This window comes from Meles meles, chromosome 12, assembly GCF_922984935.1.
Source record: "Meles meles chromosome 12, mMelMel3.1 paternal haplotype, whole genome shotgun sequence".
NCBI classification, from domain to species: domain Eukaryota; kingdom Metazoa; phylum Chordata; class Mammalia; order Carnivora; family Mustelidae; genus Meles; species Meles meles.
In genome coordinates, this window is record NC_060077.1 from 24,467,336 (window position 1) to 24,494,915 (window position 27,580).

Genomic DNA, 27,580 nt, shown 5'->3' on the forward strand with positions numbered 1-27,580 from the left:
AGCCTCCCTCCCTTTGCTGGTGGCTGGGCTGGCTCAAAGTCCCCATCTTCTAATCACAGAATTGGTCTTTCTAGTGACCAGCCCCCATCTGGAGTAATCTCATTCATTAGCATAAACTCCGGAGTGATCCAAGATGCTCAAGAATAACAAAGACACATTTACTGTTCAGGAGATTCCAAGAATTTAGAGCATCCTTCCAGGTGCACCTGGGTGGCTCAGTGGGTTAAATGTCTGACTTCGGCTCAGGTCATGATCCCTCAGGTCATGATCATGATCCGTCCTGAGATGGAGACGTCTCCCTCTGCCACTCCTCTTGCTTGCGTTCCCTCTCTTTCTGTCTCTCTGTCAAATAAATAAAATCTTTTTTAAAAATCTTAAAAAAAAAAAGAATCAAATCTGGGATGCTGTCTTGAGTATGGAAGGTGAAGGGTTCATGAGATTTTTATACTTTACTAATGCCATGGTAAAGATGCCTCTAAACCAATTCTAGTTAATCCACATGTTTTATTTTATTTTATTTTTATTTGTTTCTAGTTTTTAGTTTTTTTAATCCATACATTTTCATTAGCAATAATCATGCCTCAGACAAACCTCATTGGCTACAATACTGCCTGCCACTGTGCAAAGCTTAATCCATACATTTTAAACATCGCTCGTCGTATCAACGGAAAAACTCATCCTAATGTCAATTATGTTAATGAGAAGAAACCTCTAGGGTTCAGAAGAGTGAAAGATAGCTGAAGCACTTGTAGGAGTTGCTTTTTTTTTTTTTTTTTAAGTGGGCTCAACACCCAATGTGAGGCTTGAACTCATGACCCTGAGATCAAGATCACAAGTCACATGCTCTACTGACAGAGCCAGCCAGGCACCCAAAGGAGTTGCCTTTGATTAAATCTCCTTTCTACCCCAAGAATGTGTATGTGGTAAGGGAGGGGCATACCGGCCCTGGGGTGGACCAAAGCCAATACACATGTTCTATCACACCGTGCAGAAATAATATAAAGAAAATTGTAGACCACATCACAGTGTTATGCAGGCAAAACATCTCTGGGTAAAACTTTATTAACAAACCCAAGGGGTTTTTTGTTGTTGTTGTTTGTTTGTATTTTAAAGATTTTTTATTTATTTGACAAAAAGGGAGAGAGAGCAGAAGTAGGCAGAACCACAGGCAGAGGGAGAGGTAGAAGCAGGCTTCCCGCTGAGCGGGGATCCAGAAGCGGGGCTCCATCCTAGGACCCTGGGATCATGACCTGAGCCAAAGGCAGAGGCTTAACCGATTGAGCCACCCAGGTGCCCCTGTTTGTTTGTTTGTTTGTTTGTTTTTAAACACATGTGAGAACTGTGCAAACCAAATTGAATGAATAGCTAAGAATGTGTCAGGAGCTCTTCCATTGTTCCTTGGGACAATGTGGAAACAAGGGAGGTGCTTCACTGCTCAGACCAATTGCCTATGTGTTCTGCCCCAGTCATGGGCATCAAGGAAATCAAGGAAATTTGTGGGCATTCTCATTGACGTTAACCCCAAAGAGCTGTGTAAAAATCCCTACTTTCATGTTTTCAAGCCTACTCTTGGCAGAATATATTCCATAATGTACTTCAAGAGTTTAACATAAGACCATGTGTCATTTCATTCCCTCTTCTGGCTCCAAAAGCACCACAAACATTTAATATACTAGAAAGGTCTGTTTGGATGCAAAAGATGGAAACTGTTACCAGAGAGAAGTACAGATGTACACAAGAATTTGGAGGTGAGTGAGAAGAGCTGAGAGAAATTCAATAGAAAACAGAAGAAAATCCAGACTGCTGGATGCAGACATCAGGTGGGGAGTGGGAAGAGATGAAGATGGGAGGTAGGAAGGGGAGGGATCCTGAAGGAACTGGAGTCTGGTAAGGAGGCTAAACCTCCACTGAAGGGCAATAGGGAGTCATGGAAGGTTTTAGAGCAGGGGAGGAACACATCAGGATGGCATGTTGGACAAATAACCTCTGTCTGTGCCATAGTTAACAGGCTGGAGGAGCAGGAGTTGAGTAGGGAGACTAGCTAGGACATTCCAGCAAGAAAGAGATCACGGAGCCTATGGGGTCATGGTGACTGATATTCTCAGTTTTGAGCAGTCTACGTGCTTAGGTGAGGAAGCTGCCACACACTGGGAGTGTGCTTTTCACACAGGTAATAGTATCTGCCACATCCCTTCTTTTCTGCTCTAGGCTCCCTTGTTGATGTTGATCTGAGAAGCCACGTGTAGATGCCTCATCACCACTACCAGTGCTCACCACGACCATGCCAACGTCCAGACGACCCAGTTGGTCAACTAATAATTAACAAAGAAAAAAGCAGACAGGGGACCTAGACTAAAGGAGACTGGAGAGACAAGGAAACATAACACACTGCTGAATTATGATGCCATCAAATCAACTATAAAAAAAACTTTTAGGGACTTTTGGAAAATGTGATTACTGATTAGGTGATTTTAAAAAATTATTAATTTTGGTGACACCTGGGTGGCTTAGTCAGTTAAGCATCTGCCTTTGGCTCAGGTCATGATCCCAGGTCCTGGGATGGAGTTCTACGTTGGGCTCCTTGCTAAGTAGGGAGTATGCTTCTCCCTCTGCCTGCTGTTCCCACTACTTGCACTTTCTCTGTCTCTCTCTCTAACAAAGAAATTAATAAAATCTTTTAAAAAAATGATTAGTTTTGTTAGGTGTGATAATAGCATCGTGGTTATGGTTTTTTTCTTAAGTATTTGTTAGGGATCAACACCAAAACATTCACAGATAAGATATGATTCTGGGATTTGCTTTAAAATAATCATGAAAGGGGGGCACCTGGGTGGCTCAGTGGGTTGAGCCTCTGCCTTCGGCTCAGGTCATGATCCCAGGGTCCTAGGATCGAGCCCCGCATCGGGCTCTCTGCTCAGCGGGCAGCCTGCTTCCCCTCCTCTCTCTCTGCCTGCCTCTCTTCCTACTTGTGATCTCTCTCCCTCTGTCAAATAAATAAAATCTTAGGAAAATAAAATAATCATGAAAGGGACGCCTCGGTAGTTCATTCAGTTAAGGGGCTGCCTTCAGCTCAGGTCATGATGATTGAGTCCCACATCGGGCTCCTTGCTCAGCAGGGAGCCTGCTTCTCCCTTTGCCTGCCACTCTCCCTGCTTGTGCTCTCCCTCTCTCTCATTGTGACAAATAAATAAATAAAATCTTAAAGGAAAAAAATCATGAAAAACACCCATGACCTGACACAGTATTTCCTACATACATATTACAGCCCTTTATTATCTTCGTATGCAGTTTTTTATACCTCTAGCCATAATATTTCCATACTTTTATGATCTAAACATTAATGAATAAATGCTGCTTCTGAGAAGGTGCCACACATTTGGTATGTTAGTGGCAACATCTGACCGTGCAACATCTGACCGTTTACCCCATCCTCGATAAGAGAGGGTCCTGCCATTTTTTTTTTAAAGATTTTATTTATTTATTTGACAGATAGAGATCACAAGTAGGCAGAGAGGCAGGCAGAGAGAGAGAGAGAGAGAGGAGGAAGCAGGCTCCCTGCCAAGCAGAGAGCCCGATGCGGGGCTCGATCCCAGACCCTGGGATCATGACCTGAGCGAAAGGCAGAGGCTTTAACCCACTGAGCCACCCAGGCTCCCCGAGAGGGTCCTGCCATTTTTAAGTAAGAGCATTAATTCCTTAGGGATTGTGATGGTTCATTTTATGTGTCAAGTTGACTAGGCTAAATGAAGCCCAGGTAGCTGCTAAAACACTGTTTCTGAATATGTCTGTGAGGGTGTTTCCAGAAGAGATGAGCATTTGAATAGGTGAACTGAGTAAAGCAGATGGCCCTCCAAAGTGAGTGGGTATCATGCAATCCAGTGAGGACCCAGACTGAACAAAAAGGCAGAGGAAGGGTGAAATGGCTCTGCTCCATCTGTGACATCCATCTTCTGCCCATGAATAAAATCGTGCTCCTGGTTCTCAGGCTTTCAGACTCAGTGGAGACTTCCACCATCAACTCCCTAATTCACATGCCTTAGGACCCAGCTGAATTCTATCACCAGCTTTCAGGGTTCTCCAGCTCACAAACAGAAGTGACTTGGGACTTCTCCGTCTCCATAAGCATGTGACTCAGTTCCCATAATAGATTTCCTCTTATGTATATATCTTATCGGTTCTGTTTTTCTGGAGAGCCCTGACTCATAGCGGGATCTTCCCTCAAATATGCATTCTGGGGGCGCTCAGCAGCAAAGAATGTTTCCATTTGCTTGTGGAAAGCTGTGACCGTGATCCTGGTTTTGGAATCACACAAATCTAAAACCATCAATAGTAACTGTGAGACCTTGAGACATCTCAGCCTCTTATTCTGCAAAGGAGTGCTACTGACACCAAAATACTGAGTTCTGGTGAAACTGACAAAAAGTAGAACACTTAGCACAGTGTCTGGGATAGTTAATGGTCAGTAAATGCTTGCAGCTAGTGTTAATTGCTTCTCATCTTCTTTAACCTTGTGTCTTAGTCTGGTCAGGCTTTATATAACAAATGCTATAAATAACAGAGACTTGTTTCTCATGGTTCTGGAGACTGAGAAATCTGAGAGTAAGGTGCCAGCAGATCCTGTGTCTGGTAACAACCTTCAAAATAAAAAGTGCCAAGTGCACCCCAAGTCCCTCTATTCCTGTTGGGTCTGTAATTGACTGTGAATGGTAAGGCGTGAGAGCTGCTGCCAAAACCTCCCGACTCCATTTTTTTTATGATTTCCCATGACTGTTTTTTTTTTTTTTTTTTTTTAAGATTTTATTTATTTATTTGACAGAGAGAGATCACAAGTAGGCAGAGAGGCAGGCAGAGAGAGTGAGAGGGAAGCAGGCTCCCCGCTGAGCAGAGAGCCGGATGTGGGACTCGATCCCAGGACCCTGAGATCATGACCCGAGCCGAAGGCAGCGGCTTAAACCACTGAGCCACCCAGGCGCCCCCCCATGACTGGTTTGCACACAACCTATTTTCTCCTTCAAAGAGGGCGTTGGCTTCCCTGTGTCCTCACCTGGTGTAAGGGGCAAGGAAGTTATCTTGAGTCTTCCACAAGGGCATTAATTCCATTCATGAATCCCCTAGGCTCCACCTTCTAATACCATTACAATTGAGATTAGGATTTCAACATTTGAATTTGGTGGGCAGTGGGGGTAGAGGGGTAACACAACTGACCGGACAGATGCTTAACCAGCTGGGCCACCCAGGAGCCCCCTCCCCCAAAATAAAATTTTTAAATTAAAAAAAAAGAATGAACCAAAAACATTTATCCCTTGACTGCAAAATATCACATATTCCTTGGAAAAGAACAAAAGCCTGAAATTTACAGCCTTAGAGTATAAGTTCTGGTAACCCCATCTCTCATGCGTCATTGCCATCAATATTTGGGTTTGTGTCCTTTCTTCCAGAGGGAATGAAGGTTAATACTTTTGTGTTAATATCCCAAGAAGGTTGTTTCTTGCTTATTTATTTATTTATTTGAGGGGCACCTGGGTGGCTCAATTGGTTAAGCGTCTGCCTTTGGCTCAGGTCATGATCTTGGAGTCCTGGATGGAATCAAGCCCTGCATTGGGCTCCCTGCTCAGTGGGGGGCCTGCTTCTCCCTCTCCCTCTGCCTGCTGCTCCCCTTGCCTGTGCTCTCCTGCTCTCTCTCTGTCAAACAAAATTTTTAAAGAAGATTTATTTATTTGAGAGGAAAAGTGAGAACAGAGGGAGAGGGAAAAGCAGACTCCTAGCTGCGCAAGGAGCCCACCTCGGGGCTCAATCCCAGGACCCCGAGATCATGATGTGAGCAGAAGGCAGAGGCTTAACTGAGCGAGGCACCCAGGTGCCCCTCCTGCTAAATTCCATTAACCGATGGCGATGAATTAGGTAGACAAATTACTTATCCTCTCTTAGCTTTAGTTTTATCACCTTTGTATAGAAAAATACATATACATGGGGTCCAGTTATGAGAGTAAAATGAGAAAATGTGGAGATTTGTATGTGTTATATGATGTTTTGGAATATAGATGAAGTTTGGTTGGGTGAGGCCCTGAACTGATGGCCAAGAAAGAATTCTTGAGACGTCTTTGGTGCAAAATGATGGTTTTATTAAAGTACGGGGATATGGGGGCACCTGGGTGGCTCAGTGGGTTAAGCCTCTGCCTTCAGCTCAGGTCATGATCTCAGGGTCCTAGGATCGAGCCCCGCATCGGGCTCTCTGCTCAGCGGGGAGCCTGCTTCCTCCTCTCTCTCTGCCTGCCTCTCTGCTTACTGTGATCTCTCTCTGTCAAAATAAATAAATAAATCTTTAAAAAAAAAAAAAAAAGTACGGGGATAGGACCCATGGGCAGAAAGGGCTGCTGCAGTGGCTAATTATATACTTGGGAGCTGGGAGTAAGGAAAAAGGGAGGTGGTTTTTGTTTTTGTTTTTTTTTTCAAAGATTTTATTTATTCATTTGACAGACAGCGGTCACAAGTAGGCAGAGAGGCAGGCAAGGAGAGAGGAAGGGAAGCAGGCCCCCTGCTGAGCAGAGAGCCTGACTTGGGCTCAATCCCAGGACCCTGAAATCATGACCTGAGCCAAAGGCAGAGGCTTTAACCTACTGAGCCACCCAGGTGCCCCCAAAGGGAGGTTTTTAAAAGAATTTCTGTATGCTAGGGAGAAGCTACAAACTATTAGAGGCCTTGCCATGTCAGGTTAAGGTTGTTCCTCCCTCTAGTAAAGCATTCAGCTGAGAGTTTCCTTTTGGAAGTTAGGTTATTAATAAGAATGCTTTTTTTTTTTTTAAACAAATATTAAGACATTTTGTAAAATGAGGGAGAATCCTGTCTACAGAACTATACTTTCTATAAGGGAACCATTTGTTTCTCCTTTCCCTTAGCTTTAGGGCAGCCAGGAGTGCCTGAGGAATGATCCACAGATCCCACTTGGGGGAGGGATTGTTGCTGGGTGATAACTTATGCTTTGCCCTCAGCTTGCCTCCTGCTCCCTCCTAGCACACAGATGTATATGTGCACATTACTGAATGACCTATCATAGCCACTAACTCAGAAAATGAACAGGTGGCCTTGGTGTGATGCCCAGCCAACTGCTCCATCCCAGGGAATCCCAGGAAGGCTGGACAAATCAAAAGCATAGCTCCTGGTTGGGTTTGCCAACACTTTTGCTAAACCAGCTCATATAAATTCGTAACAAGTGAAGCCCGATCACTCAAAAGACAAGGGTTGGGAAAGGAGAGAGAAATTTACTTTGGGGGAGATGGTTGACTCAAGCCTTAACAAATGGCCTCTTTGTCTGCAAGCTGGACACCTAGAGTTTTACAGGGAGAGCTTCAGGGATGTGAGAGAACAGGCAGACAGGGAGTGATCACAGCTGGGGTTTGGGATGTTCAGCCCCCCATCAAGGACACAGAAGGTATGAGGTGTGGCCTTCTAGGCATTCACTTGCTATGGGGTCTCCTCGGGACTGGCAGTTGCAATGCTGTAGTTGTCAAAGCCTCAAGAAAGAGCAATGAGAAATAACCGTTGGGGTCTGCAATTGCACAAGATAGCTCTTGCGTGCCCACACATACCCACACAAGTAAGAAAAAAGACTAGAAGTGGTGAGGGAGCAGAAGGCAAGCTGAGGACAAAGGACAAGCTGACACCTCGCAACTATCCCCATCCCCCACCCTGGGGTGGAGTTTGTGTGACTTTCTTCCAGGATACTCCCAACTATTTTAAGGTTAATCCTTTGCTCCAGAGAAAACCACCTTAGCTTGACAATAGCCAGGCCTGCAGCATCCCAAGGGTCTTCTCTAGCATCTGAAAGTCCTTTTGGACACCTCTCTAAATCCTGGCGGGGGGAGGAGCCCAAAGCCCAAGTATATAGTCAGCCATTCTTCACAAGCCTAGTGCAGCCGCTCTGCCCATGGGTATTGTCTCTGTGCTTTAATAAGATCACCTTTTTTGCACCAAAGAGGTCTCAATAATTCTTTCTTGGCGGTTGGCTTCGAACCTGGCCAACATTCCAAAACTATATTAAGAAGGATGTTCATATAATGGAGCTTCCTGTGGGATGGTATGAAGCCTTTTTTTTTTTTTTTTTTTTTTTGCTTCTGTGTATTTTAGCACCATCTCCAATTATTTTCTACTAGACTGTGTTAGTTTTTTTTTTCTTAATGATTTTATTTCATTCATTTGAGAGAGAGAGATAAAGAGATAGAGAGAATGAGCAGGGGGAGAGGCAGAAGGGGAAGAGGCAGAGGGAGGAGAAGCAGTCTCCTTACTGAGCCAGAAGCCTGATGTGGGGCTTGATCCCAGGACCCTGTAATCATGACTCTAGCCAAAGGTAGACATTTAACCATCTGAGCCACACAGGTGCCCCTAGACTGTTAGTTTTATAACCAAAAATATTATCGTTTTTTCTAAAAATATAACAGATAAGATTAGTCACCAAGAGAACAGAGTCAGGAGGGTATTGTCTCAAGGTCTGGGGTGCCTGGGTGGCTGGGTTAAGTGTCTGCTTTTGGCTGGGTCATGATCCCAGGGTCCTGGGAGTGAGCGCCATGTCAGGCTCTCCCCTCAGCAGGGAGCCTGCTTCTCCCTCTCCCTCTGCCTGTCGCTGCCCCTGCTTGTGTTCTCTCTGTCAAATAAGTAAATAAAATTTTTTGTTAAAAAAAGTCTATATGTCTGATCCAGTAACTGCCTGAGAGGATAAATGGAAGTTACCTAGAGGCAGGTCTACCCTACTGAAAAGAAGAGATGCTCTGGGAGGCCACCATTAGATTCTAGACCTGCTCTTCTCAGGTTTCTGTAGGAGACAATGTACAATAATCCTCAGTCTTTTGCTTCCAGGGTCTGAAACCAAAAGGAGTCAGTCTCTCAGACACACTCTAGTAAGGCTTTCCCTTATTCTTCCAAAGCACTTTCTGCCAGGAAATTCAATGGAATGGAGTAAAGCCTAGCAGTTTAGGACAAGATTTAGGGTCTCAGACCTGGGATTGAACCCCTTCACTTATAAATAATGGAACTGGTGACTAAAACTAGCCTCAATTTTCTTATGGGTCCATCCAATTCATGGCGTTATAGTGAGGAACAGAATTTGGGTAAAGAGCATGGGCAAATAGTACTTAATTATTCTAGGGTGCCTGGGTGGCTCAGTTAGTTAAGCGTCTGCCTTTGGCTCAGGTCATGATTCCAGCGTCCTGGGATAGAACCGCATATCAGGCTCCCTGCTCACTGGGGAGTCTGCTTCTCCCTCTCCAACTTTCCCTCCTCTCTGTTCTTGTTTGCTTGCTCTTCCCCCCAAAATAAATAAAATCTTTTAATAAATAAATAATTCTAGTACATTGCCTGAAAAGAGATATACAACTTAGTACAGAATTGTGAACTACAGAATGAATTTGGGGGCACCTGGGTGGCTCAGTCGTTTAAGTGGCTGCCTTCGGCTCCAGTCATGATCCCAGAGTCCTGGGATCAAGTTTTTCATTGGGCTTCCTGCTCAGCAGAGAGCCTGCTTCTCCCTCTCCCTCTGCCTGCTGCTCTGCCTACGTGTGTGCTCTATCTCTCTGTCAAATAAATAAATAAAATCTTAAAAAAAAATGAATTTGGGTAGGCATTCAACAAATATAATTAGGTGGAGAGGAGTTTCAGAATGATGTAGAGTATGAGAACTGTAAGGGCAGATGGCAGGCTGCCACAAGACAGGCCACTTTTGCATGAACATTATTTTGAGTTAAAAACAATTAAAACCCAGCAGATTTGAGAAGAGCTCTTACCACCCCCTCAACTGCCTGCTTTACCAGGACTGAGCCATTAACAGGGATTTCTCTTTACCTAAGAAACTTAACATTCAAAATAATGCAGTCTTTGTTTTCTAAAAGCAACTCTCACATTCCTGTTAATGGTCTTCCTCTTTGTATTTTTAACTCCTACCCTCTCCTTAGCTCATGTAAGCCTCTTGTTGATTATGTTTGGAATTTCTTTTGTCTGTGTGGGTTTCCTGTATGCACAAAATTAAATTTGATTTTCTCGTGTTAATCTGTCTCTGGCAATTTGATTCTTAGTCTGATGAAATTTTAGAATATAAGTGAGTTTTGGTGGGGTGAGGTCCGGAGCTGATGACCAAGAAAGAGTTCTTGAGATATCTTTGGTACAAAATAGTGGTTTATTAAAGCACGGGGACAGGACCCATGGGCAGAAAGAGCTGCTTCCCTGAGGTTGTGAGGGGTGGCAGTTTATATACTATGGGGTTGGGGGAGGTAAGGATAAAGGGAGGTTTCAATAGAACCTCCAAGATACTGGATACCAAAGGTCTTGCCATTGTCAAGGTCATTTTTCCCTTATTAGCGAGGTATTAACATTAAATAGGTGGGAGATTCCTAAAGAATGTTACATATGCCCCACCCGGGAGTGGGGGTGGGGGAAGGTTGCAGGGTGTCAGCTTTTGCTTTGTCCTCAGCCAGGCTTCTGTTCCCTCATCAAGTCCAGCTAGAGGGACTTCAAGGGCAGAGGAAAATTATTCCTCCCTGACACTCCCTTTTCATCAACATACATTTATATCATTTTTAAAAGATTTATTTGTGACAGAAAGAGATAGCGAGAGAGGGAACACAAGCCACGGGGGAGCTGTAGAGGGAGAAGCAGGCTCCCAGCTGAGCAGGGAGCCCAATGTGGGGCTCAATCCCAGAATGCTGGGATCATGACCTGAGCCAAAGGCAGACACTTAATGACTGAGCCACCCAGGCGCCCCTCATCAATATATACTTAAATTAATATGTGTCTATAACATCATCTAGAAGGATATTTTTTTCAGAGGAAGAATAAGGTGGTCCTTTGTAGAAATGACCCAGGAGACTATCTTTTATACCCAGCTGAAGTAAGTAGGGTGCTGCCTTCTGGAGGCAAAACTGGATTGTAAAAGCCACTAAGAAAACTTAAATCTGATCCACTATATTACATTAGGCAAAAGAGGTTCTTTCATTTTTTTTCTTAAACTACACTGAGATCAATGAAAAAAGGAAGAAAGATCAAGAGAATCTGGAAGCATTTCACAAGTAAAGCACATAGGACTTGCTGATTGATTAAATATGCGGGTAAACAAAAAAGAGGCATTTGTGATGATGCTTAGGTTTTTGGTTAGAAAGAGAAAAGCATCTTCTGACAACTAGCCTGGTACTAGCTATCAGATCAGCTTTGGTGTCTTTTTTTTTTTTTTTTTTTTAGATTTCCTTTATTTATTTGACAGAGATCACAAGTAGGCAGAGAAGCAGGCAGAGAGAGAGGGGGAAGCAGGCTCCCTGTTGAGCAGAGAGCCCAATGCGGGGCTCCATCCCAGGACCGATGTGGGGCTCAATCCCAGGACCCTGGGATCATGACCCGAACCCACTGAGCCACCCAGGTGCCCCAGCTTTGGTGTCTTCTTGTTAAACAAGTCCACAAAATATCAATATCAAACAAGGCCTGAGACAGTGACTTTGATGGATCAAGATAAAAACAAGACCTCTGGGGCGCCTGGGTGGCTCAGTGGGTTAGGCCGCTGCCTTCAGCTCAGGTCATAATCTCAGGGTCCTGGGATCGAGTCCCACATCAGGCTCTCTGCTCAGCAGGGAGCCTGCTTCCCTCTCTCGCACGCTCTCTCTCTCTCTCGCTCTCTCTGCCTGACTCTCTGCCTACTTGTGATCTCTCTCTGCCAAATAAATGAATAAAATCTTTAAAAATAAAAAGAAAAAAAAAAACAAGACCTCTTCATAATCATGTTTAAACACAGACGAAAATGTGAACATGGTGCAAAACACAAAATTGTCCAAACATACCCCTGGCTAATAAGAAGGACTTTGCCTCTTTATCAATTACAGGTTTAGCTTTCCTTCATTCTTCCTACCTTCTAGAAAAGATCGACTAAGTTACCCAGTCATAGAATTATCCCTACTTCCTGACAATATTAATTCCAGAACAAAGCCCTGCTTTCTTGAACCCTGCCCCAAATCACCCAAGACAGTCCCAAGTCCTATTACAAGCTTTTTCTAACACCTCCTTACTGAGACACTTCCTCACTGTAAGCAGCCAGTAAACCTTTGTTCCATTATAGGTGTCTTTTGGGGGTTTTGGATAAAGGGCATTGACTTTGATGTCAGCAACCAGATTGGATGATAGTGTCATTCTCTGGGATGGAAAAAGTGGTAGGACCAGTGGTTGGTGACATAGGAAAGTGTTGGGGTTTGGAGCCAAAGGCCCAGAAAGAATTCTTTTTATTTTATTTTATTTTATTTATTTGACAGAGAGAAATCACAACTAGGCAGAGAGGCAGGCAGAGAGAGAGGAGGAAGCAGGCTCCCTGCGGAGCAGAGAGCCCGATGCGGGGCTCGATCCCAGTCCTGGGATCATGATCTGAGCCGAAGGCAGAGGCTCTAACCCATTGAGCCACCCAGGCGCCCCAGAAAGAATTCTTGACATTTCTTTGGTGCAAAAAGGTGGTTTTATTTTTTTTTAAAGATTTTATTTATTTATTTGACAGAGAGAGAGATCACAAGTAGGCAGCGAGGCCAGCAGAGAGAGAGGGGGAAGCAGGTTCCCTGCTGAGCAGAGAGCCTGATGTGGGGCTCAATCCCAGGACCCTGAGATCATGACCTGAGCCGAAGGCAGAGGCTTAACCCACTGGGCGACCCAGGTGCCCCAAAAAGGTGGTTTTATTAAAGCACGGGTACATGACTTGTGGGCAGAAAGAGCTGCACTGTGTTCATGAGGAGTGGCCAATTACATACTTTCAAGTTGGGAGAGGGTTAGGGATAGCGTTGTCTCTAAGGAATTTTTTTTTTTTTAAAGATTTATTTATTTATTTGAGAGAGAAAGAGCACACACAGAGAGAGAGAGAGAGAGAGAAGGGGAGGGGAGAGGCAGAGGGAAAGAGAGTCTTTTTTTTTTTTAAGATTTTATTTATTTATTTGTCAGAGAGAGAGAGACAGAGAGAGAAAGATCACAAGTAGGCAGAGAGGCAGGCAGAGGCAGAGGGAGAAGCAGGCTCCCCGCCGAGCAAGGAGCCCGATATGGGACTCGATCCCAGGACGCTAGGATCATGACCTGAGCTGAAGGCAGCCGCTTAACCAACTGAGCCACTCAGGCGTCCCTCTAAGGAATTTTTGAAGCAAGTTTTCCAGGACTTTGAGGGGGCATGCTATTGTTAGGAAAAGGTCATTTATCACTTTTTAATAAAACCTTAGTCATGAGATCCTTTAGATGTTTATCAGTGGGTCATGCTTGGAGGATGATTGCTAACATGCATCTTGGAGGGTAGAGATGAAGGAAGTTTCCAAAGTAATTTTTTTTAAAGATTTTTATTTATTTATTTGACAGAGATCACAAATAGGCAGAGAGGCAGGCAGAGAGAGAGACTGGAGGAGGAAGCCGGCTCCCTGCAGAGCAGAGAGCCTGATGTGGGGCTCCATCCCAGGACCCTGGGATTGTGAGGACCTATTTTAGCCAGAGCAATTCCACCCAGGTTAAACAATAACCCTGTTGTTTAACCCTTAAACTGTCCCTGCCCCCCTTCCCCCAGGGGAATTACTTAAAAACAAGTCCCGGAAACCAGTCCCAGGTAACAAAGCCCAAATACAAGGGTGGGTCAGGCCAGGTGGAGACATCTGATGGGGGGGGGGGTGCATACTGTCTCCCTAGTTACCAAGGAGTATGGGCCCCACCCTTTGGGAACCTTTTGGGCGCCAATTCTGACCAAGGTTATAGGCTAATTCAAATATCTACTAGGGTAAATTGTAATTCAATTGGTCACTTATGTATGACCTAACATGACTCTGCAGCTTTCTCTGTGTGATACAATTTCATTGACCACCTGTACATGGCCAGGCCCAACCACATGGCCTTTACCCTTAAAAGCAAAGTCTGTGAAGCAGAGAAAGGTCGCCCTCTCTGTAAGAGGTGCAACCCCGAATGTTCAGTCTGATTCTTGATGCTTGGGGTGGGATAAAGCTTTGCTTGACCTTTGCCTTATATCAGTCTTCTTTAATCACGGACCCATTATTGGGGGACCTAACAGGGATCATGACCTGAGCAGAAGGCAGAGGCTTAACCCAAAGGAACTTTTATATGTTAAAGTAGACTTTTAGGATCCAGGAGTTCAGGCTAATGTGAAGCTAAGATTGCCTTTTGCCCTTAGCAAAGTATTAACAGTGAGGCAGCTCTGAGTTCCTAGAGGAATGTCACTCTACCTGTTTCAAGGACTTGTCAGTGGACTGTTAATTAGTAAGGAAATTTAATTTTTCTTTTGCCTTTGTTTCCCACATAATTTGGGATCAACCAGCTGTGCCAGCCCCTCTGAAAAGACATTCTTTGGAGCCAGACAGAGGCTGGAAGACTGGCCAGTACCTCTCACAGCACTCTGAGGTTTATACAGAGAGAGCCTCCAAGCTGTTCCCCCTAAGACAACACCAAACTTCATTTATATTAAAACATGGAAAGAATTAATAGGTGATGTTTAATGAGTATGTGCCACGTTCTGAGCACTATTCTAAGAGACCTAGTTTTTGTCTGTTTTCTAAAGCAGGATCTATGCCCAACAGGGAGCATGAACTCACCCCCCCCCCAATATCAAGAGTCTCATGCTCTACTGAGCCCCCCAGACACCTCAGGATCCACATGTTTTAAAAGATTTTTTTTTTTTAAATCCATTTATTTGACAGAAAGAGAGAGGGCTCACAAGCAAGGGGAACAGCAGGCAGAGGGAGAGGGAGAATCAGACTCCCTGCCCAGCACAGAGCCAGACGCAAGACCCCACCCCAGGACCCTGGGATCATGATCCGGACTAAAGGCAGACACCCAACCCACTGAACCACCCAGGTGCCCAGGATCCACATGTCTTAACCCATTTACTTCTCCCATCAACCCTAAGAAGATAGGTATCCTCAACTTTACTGTTGAGAAAACTGAGGTACAGAGGTGTGAGGGTTGGAACCAACTTACTTCACATTCAAAGCTCGCCAGAGCTGTCCTCCAGCTCCAGCCCGCTAAGCGGAGGCAGCCATGTTAGCTGTAGTCCGCTGGAACTGCAACTCCCGGCAACCCTCACGGTAGCCGCTCTCTACACACAACAAATCCCGGCGTGCCCCTGGGCGGCCCGGGGTGGAGGGTTCTAGAAGGCGTGACGTGGGGTCGAGAGCGGGCTCAGAGGCTGGCGCCTCTCAGTAGTAGCTGTGGCCGCAGCAGCCGGGCCTGGGGACGCGGGCGGCCGAGGCCGCGGGCGCAGCCTCCTCGTCTCCCCGGCCATGGCCGCGCTGGGCCAGCCCTTCAGCGGCCTCCCCCTGAGTGGCGGCCCCGACTTCCTGCAGCCGCCGCCGGCCTTCCCCGGCCGGGCCTTCCAGCCGGGAGCAGACGGCGCCGAGCTGGCTCCGCGGCCGGGACTCCGCGCTGCCCCGAGCAGTCCCGGCGGGAGCGCGGCGCGCGGACGGTAAGGAGCCCCGCGGGTGCCGGGCGTGCGGGCGCGCAGCTCGGGCTCGTTAATCTTCCTCACGACTCTCGGTAGGGGCTCCTGAGCCCCCAGATAGCAGACAAGAAACTGATCCTGGGGACGTTAACTGTAAGTCGCCCGGGCCGTTCAGCCCGGGAGTCCGGGTCGGACCTCGAGCGGCCTGCGCCCTTCGAGAGTCGAGGAGACTTTGCCGAGCTCGCCCAAGTCGGGCCGGGATTGGAACCTGGGCGGACCGGAGCCTGGCTGTGCCCTCGGCGCGGCCGCCGGCGCTAACTTTCCGTGCCTCTTGGACACTCGGTTTCTTATTCTCTGAGTGGGACAGAGATGGGTCCTGCTAGTGAGATCGTAGAAGTAAAGGGCTTAACCCAGTGCCTGCCCCAGATACGTTTTCCCTACGTCGGTACCCCCGAATTTATTTCCCACTCCCTTGACAAAGTAACAAGTTGAGACTTCAACTTTTAGTAATGTGGGTCACCCAACCTGAGCGACCTTGTGATCTGTATATCCAATCCCGGGCAGCAGGGAAAGGGACAGCCGCTCGTTACTCTCGGACGGGCGAGATTATTGAGGAACGGGAGAGTGGATGCCGAAAACACAGGCTCAGTGAATTTCTCAATTGACTGATTTTTGTTTGTTTCAACAGTGTTTCAGTTCGCTGTAAAAAGAAACACAAGCGAGAGGAGGAAGATGATGAGTAAGTTTCAGGTGCCATTTATTCACTTTATGGTCACTTAGTTTAACTTTTATATCCTCAACTACTTATTTTGAGTGAAAAGGTGACATTAAGTATCTCGGCGGGGCGGGGTGGGGGGCGGCGAGTATCTCTGCAAGGAGGCAGGAGGAACTGGTAACAGTGGTTTCCTTTTAGGGAAAGTAACTGGATAGCTGGCATGTCAGAGAGAAACTTGTCTCCCTGTAATCTTTAGTAACGTTTGAATTTTCATCCATGTGAGTATTATTACATGCGGAGAGTAAAAGGATTTCACGTGTGCGAAAGGATACACATTGTAAAGTCTTAGAATGCACACACCGCTTTTCTCCCTGTTACCTGATTCCTGTTTCTCCTTTGGAAGATAATCTGAAAACTTTATAACTGTATATACCTGTGGTTTTCTGTATTTGTAAGAAGGTAACTCTTGACTTTGGCAACACGATGATGTTTTTACTCTCCTGTAGTCGTTGCATATAGGCACATAGGGTTCTACCTAATTTCTTCTGCAACATTGAATAGAATACTGTTGTAAGGTCCAGATATATAGAGATCATTAATCAACCAGTCTCCTGTTAATAGATTTCTAAGTTACCTCTAATTTTTTGCTTTTACTGTAGATTAAATCTACCATGCCGGTTCTTTTTAAAGTTCCTTGTATATATTTGCAAGTAGGTTAATGGATTCTTTGATGGTGAATTGCATGCATTTTATTTTTTTTAATTTTTATTTATTTATTTTCTTATTAACATGTAATGTATTATTAGCCCCAGGGGTACAGGTCTGTGAATCGCCCAGATACTTCACAGCACTCACCATAGCACAACCCTCTCCAATGTCTATAACCCAAGCACCCTCTCCCTACCCTTCTTGCATGCATTTTAAATTTTGAACAAGAGTTGTTGCCAATTTATATTCCTTTTAGCAGTGGAAATGCGTGTTTCTCCATCTTCACCAGAAATTTTCAAACGTTTTCACTTCACTCATAGGTTAAAAAAATTACTTCTCATAGACAGTCTAATAGACAAATGAGCAAAGGAATCGCTCAAAGAGGATATCCAAACGACTAACAAATGAAAGGTGTTCATTCAACCTTATCAGTCTTCAGGGAAATAAATGCCTAGTAAAGCCTCAAAATGAGATCTGTTACTTTACCACCAGGTACTGGAGCAGCAGTAACTCTGCAATACTATGGATGAGAATGTAAATCGGTACAAGCACTTTGGGAAATAGTTTGGCATTATCTAGTAAGTTAAAGACATACATACCTTATTACCCAACAGTTCCCCTCTTGAGCGTGTACATGCTTGCAGCAGGAGACACAAGAAAGTTCATAGCATCCTTGTTCATAATAGCTCAAAATTGGAAACAACCTGTATGTCCCTCTATAGTAAAATGGATAAAGTAAATTACAAATTTAGATAGTGGAGTTCTGTTTGGCAAAAGGGGGGAAAAGAATGTATGACACCTGTCAAGGGATATGTTTCAAGCATAATATGGGCAAAAGAAACATCCCAAGAGTATATATAGTACTATAACAAAGTGTTTACCTATAGGGAGGAGGAAATCGAGTACCATTTTAGAGTCTTGACAACAATCTACATCTTGAATTTTTTTTTTTTTTTTTTTTAAGATTTTATGTAACTATTTGACAGAGCACAAGTAAGCAGAGCAGCAGGGAGAGGGAGAAGCAAGCTCTCCGCTGAGCAGGGAGCTGTACTCGGGGCTTGATCTCAGGACCCTGGGATCATAACCTGACCCAAAGGCAGCTGCTTAACCGACTGAGCCAGCCAGGCGCCCCTTGAATGTTATTTTAATGGATGGATGTTTTCTAATTATTCATTGAATTGTATGAGCATAGGATCTTAAAATTAGATCGTTGTTTTTTTTTTTAAGACCACTGTTTTAATTTATATTTTGTAAATTAAAGTTAAGTTGAACATTTTTCCATTTAATCCATTTGTGTTTGTATGTCTTGTTCCAGTTTCTGACATTTTCTCTTGGTTTATTGATTTTTTTTGACTTAATGATCTTTTTCATGTTCATCTATAAGAAATCTTTACTAAAGAAATCAGTAGTTTATTATGTATGTTATGTTTCCCCAAATTTGTCATTTGTCATTTGTCTTTTAACTTTGTATATGTTTTGCTTATTTGTTTTTTGGCCAGCAGAAACTGGATTTTCTAACCTTGCTGATGCATAGGCTAAATAGATTTGAGAGTTGCCTTAGTTTAAAAACCACCAGACTAGACAGCATTTATATTCTTTATTGCCTTGGAATTGCTGCAGATACACAGGGCTCTCTTTGCTTTTGTCTTTTGGACTACACTATAAGATATAATTGAATAGGGATGCCTGGGTGGCTCAGTCTGTTCAGTGTGTGACTCCTGGTTTTGGCTCAGGCTGTTATCTTAGGGTCATGAGAGGAGTCCAGTGTCAGGCTCCACACACAGGGGGAGTCAGCTTCACTCCCTCTGCCCCTTCCCCTGCTTGCTGCTCTCTTTCCAAAATGAATGAATGAATGAATGAATTGAATGAATGAATGAATGAGAGATAATTGAGTAAAGAGTTCCAGTGTGAAAAGTTTGAAGTGTAAAATCTGTTGGCTTAAAAATTTAACCACCTTTGGGGTCCCTGGCTGGCTCAATCTGTAGAGCTAGGGTGGGGATGATTGTGAATTCAAGCCCCACATTGGGTGTAGAGCTTGCTTTTAAAAAAATAAATAACAATACATAATGGTTAGCTTCCTTTAATTTGCAGATGGAGAGACTGAGGCCCTGAGAATGAGGAACTTGATGTTTGAATATCTAATACCCATAAGTGTGCTGCCCACCTGCCACTTCCATAGCTCTTACCTATACTTTGAAGTCTTATATCATATTTTCTTTGAAACTTATTTATCATTGATCTCTAATTATTTGCAAAATGGACCTACAGGTATGAAATAATATAGTCCAAATCATGTCGGAAGTCAGAGATCAGAACCCAGCTCTTACACTCTGTTGCATTTCATAGTTGAATTGTTGGATGTGCTAGGAGATTACCTGTCCCTTCTAGATTTATTCTGCTTTATCTTTGCTGGGTTTGTGTGTATAGTTTTTCTCCTGATTTTAAAACACCAGACCATAAAACTATCCAAATATTACAGAAATATGTGATGTATAGTTAGATAGTCTTAGTATTTTCTTATCAATTAAAACCAATCAAAAGGGGCGCCTGGGTGGCTCAGTGGTTTAAGCCACTGCCTTCGGCTCAGGTCATGATCTCAGGGTCCTGGGATCAAGTCCCACATCGGGCTCTCTGCTCGGCAGGGAGCCTGCTTCCCTCTCACTCTCTCTGCCTGCCTCTCTGCCTACTTGTGATCTTTCTCTGTCAGATAAATAAATAAAATCTTTAAAAAAAAAAAACAAAAAACAATCAAAACTATTCTTGTGCTTACTCGGGTACCAGGTAGACTAAAATGGGACCTATACAGAGAAGATTAGCATGGGCCCTGTGGAAGGGTGATGTGCAAATTTGTGAGGGGTTCTATATATTCAGATGATAGCTACAATTGTAAAGCATAAGATAAAGCATTGTAGAATCTCTGTATTGTACACTTAAGACTAATGTAACTTTGCATGTCAACTCTACTCAGAAAAGGGACACCTGGATGGTTTAGTCAGTCAAGTATCTGCCTTCGGCTCTGGTCATAATCCCACTAGGGTCCTGGGATCAAGCCCCATATCAGACTCCCTGCTCAGCCGGGAATCTGCTTCTCCCTCTCCCTTTGTGTGTGTGTGTGCTCTCTCTCTCTCTCTGTCTCTCTCAAATACATAAAATCTTTTAAAAAAAGACCTCAAAAAACTAAACATTTTAAAAAATGATTTGTCAATTGCAGTGAAAGTCTAGGTTCAAGAGAGCATCATTATTTGTCAGATTTTATATTGCCAGAGACTTTAATGTTAATTATTTTTTTTTTTAAAGATTTTTATTTATTTATTTGACAGAGATCACAAGTAGGCAGAGAGGCAGGCAGAGAGAGAGGAGGAAGCAGGCTCCCCGCTGAGCAGAGAGCCCGATGCGGGGCTCGATCTCAGGACCCCGAGATCATGACCCGAGCCGAAGGCAGAGGCTTTAACCCACTGAGCCACCCAGGCGCCCAATGTTAATTATTTTTTAAAGATTTTATTTATTTGAGAGAGAGCGAGCGGGAGAGAGCATGAGAAGGGGGTGGGTCAGAGGGAGAAGTAGACTCCCTGTTGAGAGCAAGGAGGCTGATGTGGGATCATGACCTGAGCCCAAGGCAGTCACTTAAAACAACTGAGCCACCCAGGTGCCCCTAATGTTGATTTTTGTAGTCTTAACATGAATAGAAATTTCTTTTTGTAGAATACATACCACTTCCTTTCACCTTCAGTTCAGAGACTCGTAAGCTGTGGTAGCCAATGACCTGAGCCGAAGGCAGCGGCTTAATCCACTGAGCCACCCAGGCGCCCCATTAATGAATTTTTTTAAGTTGCAGAGCTGTGCAGTGTTTTGAGGCCGCACTTGCTGATGCCCAAGCAGTAAAGTCTGCCTGATCAAAGCACTTAAGTAGAGTAGGACCAGTTGTCTGTCTAACTGCTTCAGACGGTTTTCAGCCAGCCTGGGCACATTGCAGCATATGCAAATACTACTTCATGGTAAGAGCTTGAACTTCCCTAAGGAGACCATAAGTTTCCGTGAAAATGACATAGAGCTAGGACTTTGGAGCTCTGCCTTCTGGTGCCCGACATGCAGCTCTGCCTTATGTGACATTTACGAGGGGGCACTTTAGCTTTTCTAGGTCTTAGTATCCAAATCTGCAAAATAAAGAAATTGATGAACTCTAAGGGCTTTCTGTAATACAAATTTTTCTAGGAAGTGAAAATGGAAGAGAAAAATGTACACCCTTATTAGTAAGGGGCTCAGAGCCAAATGACAGTCTTCTGACATTTTTTTTTTTTTAAGATTTTATTTATTTATTTGACAGAGAGATCACAAGTAGGCAGAGATTGAGGGGGAAGCAGGCTCTCTGCTGAGCAGAGAGCCCGATGCGGGGCTCGATCCCAGGACCCTGAGGTCATGACCTGAGCCGAAGGCAGCGGCTTAATCCACTGAGCCACCCAGGCGCCCCTCTTCTGACATTTCTGAGAGGACCAAGAAACCACAGTATCCTCTGCAACCTGGAGTACCTGCAACAGACCTGATAAAGCATTTATCTTTTGGGGGCGCCTGGGTGGCTCAGTGGATTAAGCCGCTGCCTTCGGCTCAGGTCATGATCTCAGGGTCCTGGGATCGAGCCCCGCATCAGGCTCTCTGCTCCGCAGGGAGCCTGCTTCCTCCTCTCTCTCTTCCTGCCTCTCTGCCTACTTGTGATCTCTCTCTGTCAATTAAATAAATAAATAAAAATCTTTAAAAAAAAAAAAAAAAAGCATTTATCTTTTGCCCTAAGGGAAGACAGGATGCCTGTGGATCACATCCCCATAGGGAGCAAGCAGAATCAGGACAAAATATGGCTGGTTCTGAATTGCTGCTTGTGGTTTGGTTTCTTTACTTTCCACTTGACCTATCCAGAACCAAATAAGTAGGAATGAGTCTCCATTCTCACATTGAACACTAATCTGAAAAAGCACAATCTTGCAGGTGTAGTCTAATTTGGTAGAGAGCAGTAGAAGAAAACATCTTAAGGAAGCTGTCAGAATGACAAAAGGAAATGCATGATTTTCTGTCTTATAATCACACACTGTCAAAAATTAGAGTTTTTTTTACATAAGAGTTTGGTTAGAGAAAGGGATGATAAACATTTATATGACTGAATTTTCATTGAGTTTTTTTTTTTTTCCAGTTGTCCAGTAAGAAAGAAAAGGCTAACTGAAGCAGGGCTCTGTGCTGGTCCTAATGACTGGATTCTTTGTGCACATCAGGATATAGAGAGTCATGGAGTAAATCCGTGCACTAGCGGCCTCTCTGCACCTGGCATGTTAGATGTTATATGTGAAGAGATGGATCAGACAACGGGAGAACCGCAGTGTGAAGTTGCACGAAGGAGGCTTCAAGAAATCGAGGACAGGTAAACGGGTAGCGTGTATCATTGGCTTATTGCAGTTCCCATGTGGTATCTCTACTCTTAAGCTAGTCTAATTCATCATTTGGTGATAACAGTAATCTTCAACCTCTCAGACTATGAAAATTTGAGAACTCAAAGTCGACACATTTAATGTCAAACTCTTCTCATAGAACTGCACTAAATATTTTCACCTACTATCTGGGAATATTAATTTTTTGGTTTGTGGTAGTTTTCAGGGACACATTCTTCAAATGTGATTGCATCTGATGTAAAACTTTTTAAATGAAACATTGAGTAACTCTCCTGTATGTACTTTTTTCACTCAGAGCCTCATATTTTACTTGATCTTTTCCTGTAGCACCTGTTGCTTTTTTTCTTTAATTTCGTCTAATTACTAGAATATATAATAGCTCGACTAAATTTTTCTTTCTCTGCTTCTGCTGTCTTTATTTAGGATAATTGATGAGGATGAAGAAGTGGAAGCTGACAGAAATATTAACCATCTCCCCAGTCTTGTTCTTTCTGACACCATGAAAACAGGTTTGAAGAGGGAGTTTGATGAAGTCTTTACAAAGAAAATGATTGAGTCCATGTAAGTGTTTGTTCCTGGTTTCCATTTATTTATTTTTAAAACTTACTTATTTTTTGGAGACAGCCCAGGGAGAGGAACAGAGGGAGATGGACAAGCAGATTCAGAGTTGAGTGGCTGCCTTACCTTCTTAACCCCCAATTCTTTTGAAGTCCTGAAACACACTATCTAATGTTTGGGGTTGGGAGGATTGGCAAGAGAGCCCACATTCTCCTAAATTCATGTCATAGGATAAAGGAACCACATTTCAAAAGTTGTTGTTTACCAGGCTCTCAGTTATCCAGGAACACCACTGAGACTTAGAAAACATACCAAAAGAAATCTCCCAGTAGTCAAAAGAGTTACCACAAACTTTAATGAGCTCAGTTATCTGGTTTCCATTAGAGTAGAAACACTGGAATAGGAAGTGAGAAAAAAACTCCTAGGGAGTAGTGACAGTATAGTGTGAGGACAGGAGAGGAAACCAGAAAGCAAATGTCAGAGCCTTAAAAATGAAGCAGCCTGGGGCTATTAACACAAGAACTAATGATAGCTCTGTAATTCTTAGAGTCCTTGAGCTTACATGATCTGAAGCAGTCATTATCCATGTGTAAAATAATAGTCAGGTTTAAAGTGCTATTTAGATAATTGCCTAGAAAAAACTGCAGGTAGGTTTGATAACTCAGTATGAGGGTAGGTGTCTGGTATCTGAAAAAATCTGAGAACAGCAGTCCGAGTGATGCCAAGTAGATAAGTATTGCCTGTGGCCACAATGGGTTCCGCTGATTTTAGATCACAGAAGTTTTGCATTAGCTCCCTAACTTGGGTATATAATTAACTACCTAACTCTGAGGGTGGGTAGTTAGTTTAGCCGAGAGTAAGCAGGCCATGTTGTCCTACAGCCTAAAAAATAGCACTTTTTGCTCTTGGTAGTTTTCCAGAAGCTAGCATTTTGGGGTACTATTCATTGTGGTTTGTCTTACTTGCCTTTTGTTCCCAGAACCATGGGGACAGGTAGGCATTGGGGCCATAATCGTTTGTACTTACTGCAAAAAGCATTCTACTTTGTAGCTGTACTAAGCAGAAGGCATAACAGAGATAACGTTTAATGTGTTTGGTCAGTATTTCATTTATGAAGGTTTAGTACAAGGTAGTAGCCCATACCTACTAATATTAACCACAGTTTAAGGAATTTTACATTAAATCAAGGGTCTCTGTATTTTTACATTGATGTTTCTATTGCTTTTATTTTAAAGATCTTGAGTAATCTCTATACCCAACATGGGGCTGGAACTTAAAACCCCAAGATCAAGAGTTGCATGCTCTACTGACTGAGCCAGCCAGGCACTCCTATATTACTTTTAATCACAGCATCAGTACAACTAGTAGGTTTGGTTAAAAACATGCAGAACAGAGGCATCTGAGTAGCTTAGTCTGTTAAGCATCTGACTCTTAGTTTCACTTTAGGTCATGATTCAGGGTCCTGGCATCAAGCCCCATGGTCTGCTTCATGCTCAGCGGGGAGTCCGCTTGGGATTCTCTCTCTCTTTCTCTCTCTCTGCTCCTCCCCTCACTTACTTGTGCGCATGTGTGTCTTCTCTAAATAAATTTCTAAAAATATGGACAGAACTATAAAATTGTATGTGTTTGTGTGACCTTTCTAAAGATCTTTTTAGATCATCATAAAATCTCCTATTTTAATTCTGTCAGTTCTTAACTCTAGATATTTGGTAGCAAACATTAGCTTTTCAACATGTATCTTTTATTTCCATATCCTAAAATTTTTTTATAAGAAACTCTATTTTATGTCTTAGGAGCCGTCCTTCCATGGAGCTTGTGCTCTGGAAACCTCTCCCTGAACTCCTTTCTGATAAGCCAAAGCCGACATCTAATGCTAAGAACTATACAGGAGAGAGCCAAACTAAGCATGCAGCTGCTGGCCCTGCCTTCCCTGGGAGAACTGAACTGTTCTTGGAACCTCGGCAAACAGGGATGCCTGTTTACAATAGTTTGGAGACAGCTGCTTGCACAGAAGAAGAGATGGAACTCTAGAAACCAGTTTCTATGCTAAAGTTGTCAAATTTTAGAAGGCTCATGTATTTAGTCGTGAGCCTACTTGTATTTGTATAGTATAGGGACTTGAAAGTTTTATGAAACGGGTGTAATAATATCTCCACCTGTGATTTGGGGTGGGACTCTCATTTTGGGTAGCCATTTCGTGAATCCAACTTTTTGCTACAGAAGCTTGTCTCAAGGGAAAAGAGTTTTCCACAGGGCTTATTAAGGGAATGGAAGTTGCAGCCTGCAAAGGCAAGTATAGAAGCTGTGTGTCTAAGGGTGACTTAAATCATCTGTCACATTGTCTAAACCGTTCAGATAGTTGGCCAATATTCAGACACTTGAACTTGAAACAATGCATTAAGAAAGAAGGATGCTCCTACTATGACTGTACCCTGACGGCTGAGTCACAACTGCGTCTGTATAGATTGGAGCTTGTTTACAGTGGTGACTCTGTATAATTGGGAAGAGGAAGGAGGAAAGTAGCTTAGCCTATTGCCAAGAGATTTAACAGAGGCTCTGAAACTTGTATATTGTCAATTCTGTGTAGCTGCATTGATTAAATAGCTGGTAGCATTGTGGCTCACTTAGTAGCCTCTGAAAAGCAATGAAAATACAAAAAAAGGTTTTTCCTTCAAGGCTTTTTTGCCTTGTGCTACAATTGCTCCTTGGTTTCCCTTGCATAATTGATAAGCCCAGTTATTCAGGAATGTTTACAACTTAATTAACTTTGAGTGATCGTTAAAAAGCGATCGCGAGGTAACCCTATGTTCAAATTGGCTATGGGAGAAGCCTCCCTTAAGTAATCCCAAGGAACTGCCATGTCAGCGAAGCATTGATAGGTATTTTTTAAAAGGTTGTACCTATATTAGCAAGTTGAGTATTTTTAGTGTTAATGTAGAAAACAATGACAATAATTAACTGAAATGGGTAAGTGACATTGAGAGTTACTGAACCAGCCACTTTGCCTGGTGCTTCAGCTGTTGTGCAGTAAACCTAGAGAATGGCTTCCTGCTAGTGGGACATCCTCATCTTGAGGAACTAAACCAGGCTCAAGGTGCCCTTTGGGGATAACCAGGATTGAAGTTCTTTATTTCTCAGGAAGGGCTCTTCTGTGTGGCAAGGACTCAGTAGTGCCGAGTAAAATAACATTTTCTTTAGTGCTACAGAAATATCCACTATAACTTATTAAATGAGTGTAATAATGTAATACTTGCCCTTATATCACACAACAGGAGACCACCCCAGTTCTTTTTGTTTTGTTTTCTGGGTTTTTTTTTCCCCCTTTGTAGGATTCAGATACCTTGTGTAGAAAAAAAAATGGCTTATGCCAAGTAGAGGTGACTTTTTAGAAACGAGCTCCCAGACATTTTCGAAACCCATGCTGAAATCCCTCCCCTTGTTACAGATGGCGTAGAAGTAACAAGTCTGTTAATTGGACTGTTTCTTCCCTTGCCTGTTGTTCCTGCTTTCTCTGTTTCTGTCTGGACAGTCAGGAAAAGATTTAATGTTTAATATTTAAACAATATTTAATGTCTACACAATAAAATTATTCAAACTTCAAACCAGTATTAAAACCAGTTGGAAACCAGCTAATAGTTTCTTAATCTCAGATTTAGAGATGAATGTAAACTGTATTCTGTTGAAATGTGCAAGTGTTTGATTCATGCCGTTTGAAAAACTCCTGCCTTTAGGTCATTGTTTAATGGGACCAACTTATAAAGTTTGTAGCCTTAGAGAAATCGCCGTGCTAAAAGTTTCTTCTGGTATGACTCAAAAATATGGAGTGAATGCCCAGGATTTGGAGTTAGTCCCAGTGTTAGGGCAGAAGGAGAGTTGACAACTTTCCAAAGAAGGACCCAAAACACACTAAGATAGTCTTTGGTAGGAATTGTGGGCCAGGGCTCTGATACCACTGGTAAAATACAGGAGAGAATGAAGAGTCTGTTAATTAAAATCCAAACAACTTGTTTCAGGAGTCAGATTATCTGACGTGATTATTTCTGCAGGAAAATTGATGTTTAATGCTCCTTTTTAAACTTTATCCTTTTGCATATGTTTGTACAGATACTTTCTTCATCCTTGTGGTGCTTATTCATCTGAGCCGTCTCCACAGTCTCCATGCGTCTGCTTTGTTTTTCTTCTGTAGTGTAAGGCTTTTGCTTTTGCCTTAAGATTTCCTTAGGGAATCAATAGGTCTTTTCATTTTGTACAACTTTTGAAGCATGGATCAAACATTGGCTTACTATGCTAATGTGTGAAGAGAAAAATTATCTAAAGCAGGTGAGCTTTAATGAACAAATGTATATTTTCTCTGAGTTTGAGTAGGGTGTGTGTGTGTATTTTTTTTTTAATATAAAGTTCAGTTCTCACAAATCTTAATCAGTCATTAAAAAAAGCAGAAACAAAAACAAAACTTGCTACTCATTTTTGAAAAGGTGCAAATGTAAAATTTAGGAAAATAGGGTAGGGGCTAGAACCATGAGAACAATGCTTATTATAAGCAGGTCGTTAATTATTTTGGATTTGAAAACTTGGTTTTTCATTAATAGTGACCAGACTGGTACAGTACTAGGAAGATTCTGGAAGATGCTGTCAATTTTACTTTAGAATGAGAATCTGGTGTTTCTGTATTTTATTGTTTTCAATAAAACTTCTTAAATGCTTTGACTTCATGAGGTATTTGTATTCCTGACATAAGTA

The 27,580-nt window shown here is 43.2% G+C and overlaps 1 protein-coding gene and 1 non-coding gene across 2 annotated transcripts; both read left to right on the top strand.

The window, feature by feature from the left end:
• The first annotated feature begins 15,153 nt into the window (after positions 1 to 15,153).
• Positions 15,154 to 27,552, top strand: CCDC117 (coiled-coil domain containing 117). Its single transcript, XM_046025709.1, has 5 exons — positions 15,154 to 15,451; positions 16,116 to 16,166; positions 22,030 to 22,254; positions 22,706 to 22,843; positions 24,634 to 27,552. The coding sequence occupies exons 1-5, from the start codon at positions 15,270 to 15,272 to the stop codon at positions 24,869 to 24,871; spliced, it is 834 nt and encodes a 277-aa protein (XP_045881665.1). The 5' UTR covers positions 15,154 to 15,269; the 3' UTR covers positions 24,872 to 27,552.
• On the top strand, positions 19,616 to 19,719 carry LOC123954770. The gene has a single exon (XR_006821144.1). It is a non-coding gene; the product is annotated as a U6 spliceosomal RNA (small nuclear RNA).
• Positions 27,553 to 27,580: the final 28 nt, after the last annotated feature.

What these genes read in the sequence shown, in the direction of transcription:
- CCDC117 (XM_046025709.1), top strand. Translation starts at nt 15,270, where the DNA reads ATGGCCGCGCTGGGCCAGCCCTTCAGCGGCCTCCCCCTGAGTGGCGGC. An exon ending in CGAGAGGAGGAAGATGATGA is followed by an intron (nt 16,167 to 22,029) that starts GTAAGTTTCAGG and finishes TTTTTTTTCCAG; the next exon opens with TTGTCCAGTAAGAAAGAAAA. An exon ending in AAGAAAATGATTGAGTCCAT is followed by an intron (nt 22,844 to 24,633) that starts GTAAGTGTTTGT and finishes TTTATGTCTTAG; the next exon opens with GAGCCGTCCTTCCATGGAGC.